Source organism: Rhagoletis zephyria, unplaced genomic scaffold (genome assembly GCF_001687245.7).
Source record: "Rhagoletis zephyria isolate East Lansing unplaced genomic scaffold, Rhagoletis_zephyria_1.1 Rzeph_scaffold_00171, whole genome shotgun sequence".
NCBI classification, from domain to species: Eukaryota; Metazoa; Arthropoda; class Insecta; order Diptera; family Tephritidae; genus Rhagoletis; species Rhagoletis zephyria.
In genome coordinates, this window is record NW_016157255.1 from 212,833 (window position 1) to 224,124 (window position 11,292).

An 11,292-nucleotide genomic window follows, 5' to 3' on the forward strand; every position below is an offset into this window, starting at 1 on the left:
GCAGCGGATTTATCCTCCATGCTCCAATGATTTGCTGTAGCTGTCTTCTCAAACTGGAGCTTAAAGACCTGGAAAGGAATAGTGCCATCAAAGGATGGAGTCTTTACCTTGGTAGCGTTCGTCGAAATAGCTGGACGACTCTACTGCAAACCCCGGAGAAGATCTTCAAGCTCATCCTTAGCTTCGACTTTGTCCTGTTTTTCCTTAATAAGCGCTTCGATTTTATCTTGTCGTTCCTCGATTTTATCCTGTCTCTCTCTGAGTTCCGCGTTATCTTTAAATAAATTCTCTTGTAGCTGAGTAATCTTTTCATCTAGCTGCGATGACATGTACGTTTTCTGTGCTTCCAGCTGCGATGACATGCGTGTTTCCTGCACTTGCAGCTGGGATGAAATCTGTGATATGGCACCCAATAACATGTTCATGTCTATAGCCGTTGATGCACAAGGAGCCTTTCCCTGCTCTTCAAGCTTCGCTGATGTCTGCTCCACATCATTCGATGAACCAGCAACCTCTTCCTTGTCTTTGTCCTTCAAGGATGCCTCGTCGTCCCTACGATGGAAGTCGTGTTTGTCAACGTCGATGCCTTCCTTTTCCATAGCCTCTCGCAACCGTGATAGCAACTCCACTTTTCTTCCGGAGGTTGCTAAATTTCGTTTCTCCAACTCCTGCTTGAGTTCCTCAATCTTTAGATCCTGAATTTTTGCCATTTTCAGTAGTTTATCCTTCGGGATTTATTTAACAATCCCACTTCTGACACCAATTGTTACGATTATCCTCGAAACCTTGAGGGATTTCCCAAATATACTCGGGCTCGTATCGCTGGATTNTACTTTTTTCCAACTTTTCTCCAACTCCTGCTTGAGTTCCTCAATCTTTAGATCCTGAATTTTTGCCATTTTCAGTAGTTTATCCTTCGGGATTTATTTAACAATCCCACTTCTGACACCAATTGTTANTGATGCACAAGGAGCCTTTCCCTGCTCTTCAAGCTTCGCTGATGTCTGCTCCACATCATTCGATGAACCAGCAACCTCTTCCTTGTCTTTGTCCTTCAAGGATGCCTCGTCGTCCCTACGATGGAAGTCGTGTTTGTCAACGTCGATGCCTTCCTTTTCCATAGCCTCTCGCAACCGTGATAGCAACTCTACTTTTTTCCAACTTTTCTCCAACTCCTGCTTGAGTTCCTCAATCTTTAGATCCTGAATTTTTGCCATTTTCAGTAGTTTATCCTTCGGGATTTATTTAACAATCCCACTGCTGACACCAATTGTTACGATTTTCCTTGAAACCCCGTGCGGATTTCCCAAATCCTCCGGTTCGTATCGCTGGATTGTTAAATAAATGCTCACGATGACCAAATTGTAGTACAATTAACTTTATTGTACAACAAACAATTTACAATACTTGCTAATACAGTAAAAANTTAAAGCAATAACAACGCTTAACTAAACTTGTTAACACAATTAAACTTATAGCTTGCTTATTCGCAACTCACTTCTCTGCTCACTTTACTTGTAGCTTGCTGTCTTGTAACTCGTAACTAACTCAACTCCGCTGTGTCGTGGATCTTATATACCTGCGCTCGCACTTATGGCAACTCTAGAACGTTCTGAAGTTTATCGCTCATTCTCTTTCTCCCGCTGTTTGCAGTGTTCATCCAACTTGACGTTTCTCTGTGTGGAACATTCTACGTCAGTCCTCGAACATTCTGCCTATTTCTCGTAGTTCGCTTCGCGTTGCCGCAGTATTCGCCACAATACGAAAGAAAATGCATTTTACAACGCGCGGTGGTGATTTCAAACTAATAAAATTAATAGCGCAAGTAAAGCATAGTGTAAAAAAGTGGACGTGTTGCGCATAGTGGAAAGAAATAAAAATAAAGAAATAAAAACTATATCGTTCGGTAATTCGCGAACAAGCAGAAGTGAACCGTGCTACGCTGCTGCTCGAATATATGCCAGCAACATTGCGAGTTGCGGCATACTCCTCAAATCCCACCTGGCAAGTAGGGTCCCAACCTCCGGGGACTACATAAATACCACGGACTCGCAGAGTACGAAACCTGCTTCACCAACGTGGTATCGCTTTGGGCGCTTGTACCGCGCAGCAAACATTGCTGTCTAACCACCACCGTGTCTTCGGGCAAGGCATTCACCTTCACCCACGTAGCCTGCGAAGAGCTCTGAATTATCCGGCAGTCATCACCTTCTTGGGATTAGTTGGTGCCTCAGCCGGCCACCGCAACACCAGGCCACGACCGCCCCGAGTGACATCGGCAAACCACCAGATTAGGGCGGCCGCAACGCCAGCCTAAGCACCGCAGGCGGCAGCATCCAACGCCACCGAAGAACCAACCAAAACAAGGCGTCCCCAGCAGCAGAGACCGCCTAACAACAACAACAAGGCGGTCAACGTAAAGGCGACCGACCGCCTAGCGACCACAACAAGGGACGACAACAACGGTTGCCACAAGGCAACAACAGCAGCGCCACCTAGCGACACCAACAAGGCGGCCATAGTAAAGGCTGCTACACCAGCAGCAACAACAACAGCAACAACAACAGCACGTCGGAAGCAACGGTTGCGCGAAGCAACAACGCCAACAACAGCTGCCACAGCAACAATGCAACCGCCAGAGCAAAGGCGGCAACACGAGCAACCGCCATAATAGAGGCGACCACTACAACAACAACAACCACTCCAGCGCAGCACAACCGAAGCAGTTGCAACAACAGCATCGCCCCTTCCAAGGCATGCTGCTACTAGGTGGGGTGAGGTCTAAAACCTAGAAAAATACTAAAAATCAAACAACAAAAGTAAATTAGTACAACAATAGAAAATTAAATAATGAAAAAAAAGAAAACGTATAACCAAGTATAAAGCTTGACGAACTTAAGTATTTAGTAAAGCGATAGAAACCTGAAAATAGTGGCATATGAGGCTTCACCATCCCACAAGTCCCAGGGGGGCATGTGATTGCTGCCCCTTGCTGCGTTGCGGCGGGATGAGTGGAGCTGAGTGCACTGGTTCGGATTGGTCCCCTTGGTCAGCAACCGAAGGCTTCTTCGAGACTTCACGTCACGTCCTCCGGAGTTTTGTATTCCCCGGTGAGGCAGTGCTAAACGCATTTAGTTTTTTTTGTAGTTTGACTTTGTTTTTCTCCAAAATGTTCAGTGGTCCGATATGTCGGCATGGGAATTGGGGAAAAAAATTGTCCGCTAAGTGGGGTTTAGTTTAAATAGCTTGGTTTATTTTTTTTTTGCCGAATATTTTTTGCTTTGTTTTTTTTTGCGACCTGTTTTTTTTTGGAAAAATAAAATAAAAATTTTAATAATATATACATTTTCTTTAGGACCCCAGCTCACTCCATAGGTCTGCGCTGGCGCTCCTGAGCGCCTACGTATCGCGATGGAGTGGGCTGGGACTCTAACCACGACTGACTATCGGGGTCTCAGTCACCCCACATGTCTCAGGGCGACATGCGTTGACTGCCCCTTGCTGCATTGCGGTGGGGCACTGAGACCGAAAGATAGCTCAGCAAACTTGTACGCGAAGTCCAGTACACCCTTCAAGTCTGAAGGGGCATTCCATTATGCTATTACATGCTTATTTACTAATTATATTTTGATTGATTTTTTTTGCTTTTCGCGCGTATATTTATATTCAGTACGCGGCTGAATAAATATTTTGGGATCTCGTTGATTTTTTTTCCTAAATTTCTTTTCGCGTATATTTACATTCAGTACGTGGGCTGAATAATTACTTTTGAAATTTTTGATTTTATTTGTCACGATCAGGCCTGGCAGTATCGTGCCACTCGGTTAAATCGCGCGAAATTTTTCTATTTTATTTTAAAACTTTTATCGGACGTTCTTGTGGCTTAGGCTGTTAACAGCAAGCGTACTTAATTAAGAATTTTAGTTTGAGCTCTGGGGGAGCCAAGCCTTCAACGCCTATTGTGGGCTTTTAATTTTTCAGTACAGTACAATAGATCTTATAGCTCCCATATTTATTTATTTATTTAATCAAATGGAATAAGTCCTTACTGACTATAAGACAAGAGAGCTTATATACTACCTAAAATAATTAAGTAGGACAAAACGAACTGTTCCAAATGAGAGAGACGGGTCATATTCAGAGAGCTCATTTAGCTCAGAAAGGGTTCTGAACAAAGGCGAGAATTTTACATAGTTAGTTTTAGGAAATCCCAGGTAGAATAAAGAAACACGACGCAAATTATGAGACGGGACGTTTAATGCTAACTTAGATTAGGACAATCGACTGTGCCCTCCAATATTTTGGCCACAAAAGAGGCTGCTAGGAAAGAACGCCTAGTATTTAACGAACTTAAGTTAATAAGTTGACAACGGGAAGTATACGGAGGTATAGGCTCAGAAAATTTTAGAGAACGCAAGGCAAATTTAATAAAAACTTTTTGAATCTTCTCAATCCGGTTTATATAGACAGCCTGATAGGGACGCCAAATGAAAGACGCATACTCAAGCCTAGATCTCACTAACGTGACATAAAGAAGCTTCAGAGTATAGGGATCCTTAAACAACTGACCATTACGACGTACGAATGCTAGCATTGCATAAGCTTTGGAAACTACGTAGTTAATATGGGTTGCGAAGGTTAATTTTGAGTCGAAGTAAACCCCTAAGTCTTTAACCTCTGCGACATAACTAAGTTCATGGCCCCCAATATTGTAATTAGTTTGAACGGTAAGAAGCTTTCTGGTGAAAGTGGAGTAGGAACATTTACTAACATTTAAAGATAAGGAATTAAGAGAGCACCAAGAATGCAGGTTATTAAGCTCAGCTTGCAGCAAAAGAGAGTCTTGTGAGGTTCTGATTACTGAGTAAACCTTTAGATCGTCAGCATATAATAAATACTTAGAAGACTGGAAGCATGATCCAATATCATTTATGAATAAGACAAATAAAAGAGGGCCCAAGATACTGCCTTGGGGAACACCCGACGTAGCTACAAAAGGAGTGGAGAGTATGTTATCAAAAGCAACTGTACAACACCTATCGGACAGATAGGAATTAATCCGTTCCAGAAAAGTTGAGTGAAAACCCAATCGCGATAACTTGTTAATTAAGACTTTATGCGAAACTCTATCGAACGCCTTCGAAAAGTCTGTGTACACAGCGTCCACTTGTAGACCTGACTGCATCGCAGCGACACAGTCCTCCATGAATGTAGCAAGGTTGGAGACAGTTGACCTCCCACTAACAAACCCGTGCTGGTAAGGGCAAATTAAACTTTTCACTGCGAAGTTGAGCTTCTGTTTGACAACTGATTCCAAAACTTTTGATTGGATTTGACCTAAAGCTTCACGTTTCTTGTTATTCCTAATTGCATTTGTCTCACCACTGAACACTCGGTAGATGGAACAGCAGCTTAGGCAAACACGCAGTGCTTCAGTTAGAGGTAGCGGCGCAAAGTCAAGAGGGACCGGGAGGAATACCAGTCCCGCTATTCCAGCAAATAATCCTCCGGTGATGCATTCACCTGTTGCTGACCATACGAGAGGAGTGCCGCCTCCAATTCCAATGGCCAATCCCGCTCCGGGACTTAAGGTTGATAGCCGTCAAAGTTCAAATTTACTTGACACTTCACCACCTCGGACTTCGGTCCAGAATGTTTCCGCTACCTCCATGACTATGCTTTCGGGAAGACAGGAAACGGTAGGTCTTTGCCAGGGAATACCGGTTTTGGTGAAGGTATTGCAGAAGATAAAAGTAGACGTTCTAATGGCGGAGCGCCTGCAGGAGATTCGTGGGTAGGAGTGCTTCATCAGCTCTTACGTACTTCGCAAGAAGAAATGAGAGCTGAAATGCGAACAATGCGGGAAAATATGAACGCATTAAGTGCAGTGGTAACTGTATCTCAAACTGCACCCAATGGCCCTAGGGACTTTGCTTCTATCGGACGCAATCCGACGCAAGCCACTTTGAATAGTCGACCAAATTTTACCACCACTATTGTCCTTAAGCTACAGGATTGGATGGTATCCTATGACGGCACCGGTAGCGTTTCCGATTTTCTCTTCAAGCTAAATACGTTGTGCGAGCGCACGCGATGCTCAGATGATTAGTTGATGGCAAGCTTCCACCTATTTTTGTCAGGGCGAGCTGAGGAATGGTATTGGTGTTCACTAAGCAGAATCCAGATGCGACTTATCCCTTCTTGTGCTATTCTATCAGGCGGGAATTCGGCACCTTAAAGAGTGACCATGAGATCATGATGGAGATCTTAATGCGTCGTCAGAAGGCTTATGAATCGTACGATACGTTTCATACAGTTATATTAGCCTTGATCTTGAAGGTCTAGATAGTTTAATAAGGTACAAAGTATTTTTAGAGTTTACATATTTGTTTCAATTCATTAAATTTCTTTGAACACAATTATATAATAATCTATAAAATTATTTACTAAACATTTTTAACTACTTGATAGGTAGCGCTTTACAGTAGCTGTATAATAATTTTTTAAATTTTTTGGTATTATTGCAGTTTTTAATATCAATTGGCAGATCATTATATTCTCTAATTCCTTCGTAGTATATACTTTTTTTTATCGAATTCGGATCTCACTACCGGCAAGTAAAAGTTGTTATTGTGTCTTGTTTGATAGCTATGGACCTCTCTATTTAGTCTGACACGTTCACTTAGGTAATTCGGCAGGTTTCCCAACTTTATGTTGTGTATAAACTTCAATGTGTAGTAAGTCATGTTCTGTTTTACACTAAGCCAGTTTAAGCTAACTAGTAAATCTTTAATTGGGGTATCATACCGTTTTCTTAATATGAAACGCATAATTTGGTTTTGCTTAATTTGTAGCCTGGATATTTGCGAATCAGCTAATGCGAATAGGATTGTAGGGCAGTAAATGAAATGCGGCTCGATAATGGATCTATAGACCAGTATTTTGTATTGCTTACTAATATGCTTGCATGATCGAAACATGAACCCAATTTTTTTTGGAAATTTTCCCTTCAATGTATTTTAGATGTTCATCAAATTTTAATTTGTTATCTATAATTATTCCCAGATATTTTATTCGGTTTACTCTTTCTATAGGGGTATTTGCTATTTTTAGCGACACATTATCATCTTGAGTCACTCTAGACCCCATTATCATCCATTTTGTCTTTTCTATGTTTATTTTAAGCATATTTTGGCACAACCACTTATATATTGCCTGTAGGTCCGACTGTATTTTTGAGGCTGCCTCATCAATCGTGTTACAGCTTATAGTCAAAAGTGCATCATCAGCGAATAGTCTTATATTGCAGTATTTGATACAGTTTTTAATATCATTTATGTAAATTATAAAAAGAATTGCTGCAAGCACCGATCCCTGTGGCAATCCTATTTCAATGTCCACTTCGGGGGAAGTCTTACTTCTTATTACAGTTTTCTGTTTTCTTCCACTAAGGTAACTTTTGAACCAGTTAAGCGCTATATTTCTAATGCCAATATTATACAGTTTTTTTATAAGAATATCTCTGTCTACTGTTTCGAACGCTCTTTTTAGGTCGAGGAAAACTGAAATTGTAAATTGTTTCTTCGTTCTACTTTCTTTCCATTCTGCAATTACCAGGTTAAGTGCAGTTTCACACGAGTGTTTTGATCTAAACCCTGACTGCTCATTTATAATAATTTCGTATTTATTTAAGTAATCCAGCAATTGGTTCTTAACTACAGTTTCTATTATTTTCTCATCGCTAGGTAAGGTATTTATGGGTCGTATCTCCTCTGGCTTAATTGTTCCCTTTACTTTTTCAACAGGTACAATTACTGAGGTCTTCCAGCAATCTGGAAATACACCAAATTGGAAACTTTCATTAATTACACATGTGTAGGTATAGCCTAAGTACTCCATGCTGTCTTTTAATACACCTTCCGTTACTAATTTTTTTCCTCCGTATTTGTTTTTTAATTTCGTTGTAACTCTCATAAGTTCTTCAACATCTATTTCTTTCAGTTTAAACAAGCTTCTGTTTATCTCCATTTGATTTCCACCTGCTTCGAAGATTTCAATGCTATCTCGGATTCTGCTTATGCTCTCACTAAAGTAACGGTTTAATTCAGTTGCTATTTCATAATCATCTTCAATAAGAGCACCATTTACAGAAATTTTTTGAATTTGTGCTACCTCACTACTCAGATTTATGGCGTCTTTTAGACATTTCCACATTAACTTTTGGTTATTAGTATTTCTTGAGATTTTGTTTTCCATAAATGTTTTCTTTTTTATTTTAACTGCTTTTTTGTAATATCGTTTTATTATAATATAGTTATCCCAATTATTGGTTCTCTCTGCTATTTTAAATTGTTCATATTTCAGCTTATTCAATTCTGTTAGTTCATGGTCGTACCATTTATTAATCAATTTAACTTGAACTCGTTTTTTATATGTTAAAGTGGCCATTACGTCATTGAGGATACTGTTTATTCCTTGGACCTTTAGGCTAACTTCGCAGTTGTTTAGTTCAGCTAAATTGTAAGTTCTAAGGAGATTTACTAAGTGGTCTTTTGTATAGTTATTCCAACACACGCGGTTTTCATAAATTCTCATTTGGTACTTCTTTTGAATTGGTAGTTTGAATGAAATAGTTTCATGATCTGATATTTTATGCGAAGCCAAATTCGATACTTCAACTTCAGTTTTGTTACTAAAGAGTAGATCTATTCTCGTTTGCGTTGTTTCTGTTATTCTTGTATTAAAATTAATTAATTGATACATTGCTAGTGATTCGAACGTCCTAATTAGCTGGCTCGAGTATGTTGTGTGTGTATTGACATTTATATTAAAGTCGCCAATAACGATATTGTTGCCGCTTTCAGAAAAGCAATCTTCCATCACCTCATTAATATGTCTTATAAATTCGGCATCACTGGTGTTTGGTGAGTGATATAACGCACAAATCCGCCACTTAGTTATACATCGTATTGTTTCCAACACAATACACCATATATTATTACCTATGCTCCTATTGAATATAACTTTGAAATCAATTTGCTTATGAATATAGGTTAAGACACCACCGGTGTGACGACTATGCGAGTCGCATCTAATATGATTGAACCCAGCAATCTCCAGTTCCGAGTCATATACATCCTCCGTAGTATGTGTTTCTGCACAAAGTACAATATCTGGATTTTCTTCCTCGATCATTATTTCAACTTCATTTTTGTTAGCTGTGATACTATTTGTATTAAGATATATACATTTTAGTTTATTTTTGTGTTTCTTGAATTTTTCATTATATATTTTTTGTGTGTTTTCTGCATCTTCATTTAGTTGCTAATAACCTAATTTTTGTTTTTTTATCTCTAGTTTATTATTGTAGCATTGACAGTGCCTGTCAAATGTATCATGATTTATGTCTAAAGCTAGGTTTAAGTTTGTGTTCGCTTTTATGCAATTTAGACACTTGTTAATTGGATTTTCTTCACATGTTTTATCGTTGTGTTTTCCGTGGCATTTGTGGCAAGCTTCTTCGTTTTTACAGTCGGCTGATTTATGATTAAATCCTTTGCATTTGTAGCACATTAGTACATTAATAGCATCGAAGACTTTACATCTATCCCACCCGATATTTATTCGCTCTGCGGCAAGAATTTTTGTAAAATCCTCTTTATCTATTTCGATGATTGCATTATACACCTTTATGTTGCCTCGATTTCTTTCAAACTGCTTCAATACTTTTAATGAGCCTTGGATCAGGTTATTATTTTGCTTCTTTATTGATTCTATTAAATCGCTATTTTCGTATTTAAAATTCATTCCTGCAATTAAGAAGCTTGGACGAATTGAATTTGGCACTTTTATTTCATATTCTTTGCCAATGTTTTTTTCAATGGCATCTTTGATTTTTTCGCGTTCATCATTATTTTGACTATGAATCACCATTACACCATTATTTTTTGATACAATTTTCGAAATATTCAAATTTTTGGGATCAACTTTGCTGTTCAGATCTATTTTCGTTTTTTCAACCGCTTGCTTTACTTTGGGTTTCACAATTATTGCAACATCGTTTTTTAACTCTGGCAATGCCTTTTTCTTTATATTGTTTTTAATAGTTTCTGCATATGACATTTGTATTTCATTAGTGTTGTTGTTCAGCTTTTTGATTTCACTATGCATCTTTTCATTGTCTTTGCCGATTGTTTCAGTTTTGTTTTTTACTTCTTCAACCATTTCATATAAGTTGTTTACTTCTCCAATTTTTTTTTCAAATAATTTCTGAGATTTTTCCATCATTGCAACACGTTGTGTATACCGCGTTTCAACTGCTTCCAATAATGACTTTATCTCATTTTGACTTTTTTTCATAGTTTCTTCGAATTCGCTCTTGTATTCGTTTAATATAGAGTTATTTTTTTTTACACTCATCTGCATTACTTGTAGCACCAGGTCGACGTTTTGTATGTATGTTATACATTCGTCACACATAAATCGTATCATGTTGTTTTTCTCACCAATAATTTTTGCGCTATATTTATCAACTCCTGAACATTGTAGGCTCTCATGGTACACTTTACCACACACTCCTTCACATGCTATACCACTTTCCCCTCTTATTGTGGAATTGCATTTTGCACACACACCCATTTTTGCCGTTTATTTATCNTGGAATTGCATTTTGCACACACGCCCATTTTTGCCGTTTATTTATCCGTGTATATGATCTCAAAGCTTTATTCCAAATGCATCGAAGCACGCCATAACGCGACATTTGGTTTATTGATTTTTAGCTAAAATCAATTTATAATTTGCACATATTCTTCTTATTACAACAAACATGTTTATTGTTTTATTATCACAAATAATTTATGTTTTCTCCCTTGGGAGTTATAAAACTGAATCGCTTTCTTCGAATTTCAGACAAAGCGATATTTAGCGGTTCGATGTACTCAGCGAAATTGAAAGGCTACTCAAGATGAGAGTGATTGAGGAATCGAATTCACCATGGTTAGTCTAGTGGTACTAGTCCGGAAACCAGGCAAAGTCAGGGTGTGCATAGATAGAAGGTGAACGCAGTCACCAAGAAGGACTCGTATCCGTTGCCCCATATTAATGGACTGTTGAGCAGGTTAAAGGATGCATACTTTATAAGTGGTATTCATTTGAAGGATGCTTTCTTCCAAATCAAATTAACGGAATCGTCTAAGGAAAAGACGGCATTTGCGGTTCCAGGGAAGCCATTGTACCACTTTAAAATAATGCCCTTTGGCCTGTGCAACGGACCACAAACAATGAGTCGGC

At 39.0% G+C, this 11,292-nt stretch overlaps 2 protein-coding genes across 2 annotated transcripts; both read right to left on the bottom strand.

Annotated features, from left to right (window-relative positions):
* Positions 1-140: 140 nt before the first annotated feature.
* LOC108356227 (SAFB-like transcription modulator) lies at positions 141-936 on the bottom strand. The gene is made up of 2 exons (XM_017607351.1): positions 882-936; positions 141-692 (listed from the first exon to the last, which is right to left on the bottom strand). The coding sequence occupies exons 1-2, from the start codon at positions 897-899 to the stop codon at positions 141-143; spliced, it is 570 nt and encodes a 189-aa protein (XP_017462840.1). The 5' UTR covers positions 900-936.
* Positions 937-9,324: 8,388 nt separating this feature from the next.
* On the bottom strand, positions 9,325-10,491 carry LOC108356236 (uncharacterized). The gene has a single exon (XM_017607359.1). The coding sequence runs from the start codon at positions 10,489-10,491 to the stop codon at positions 9,325-9,327; it is 1,167 nt and encodes a 388-aa protein (XP_017462848.1).
* Between the last annotated feature and the right edge of the window lie 801 nt (positions 10,492-11,292).

Coding starts and splice junctions, on each gene's coding strand:
- LOC108356236 (XM_017607359.1), bottom strand. CDS start 10,491: ATGATACGATTTATGTGTGACGAATGTATAACATACATACAAAACGTC.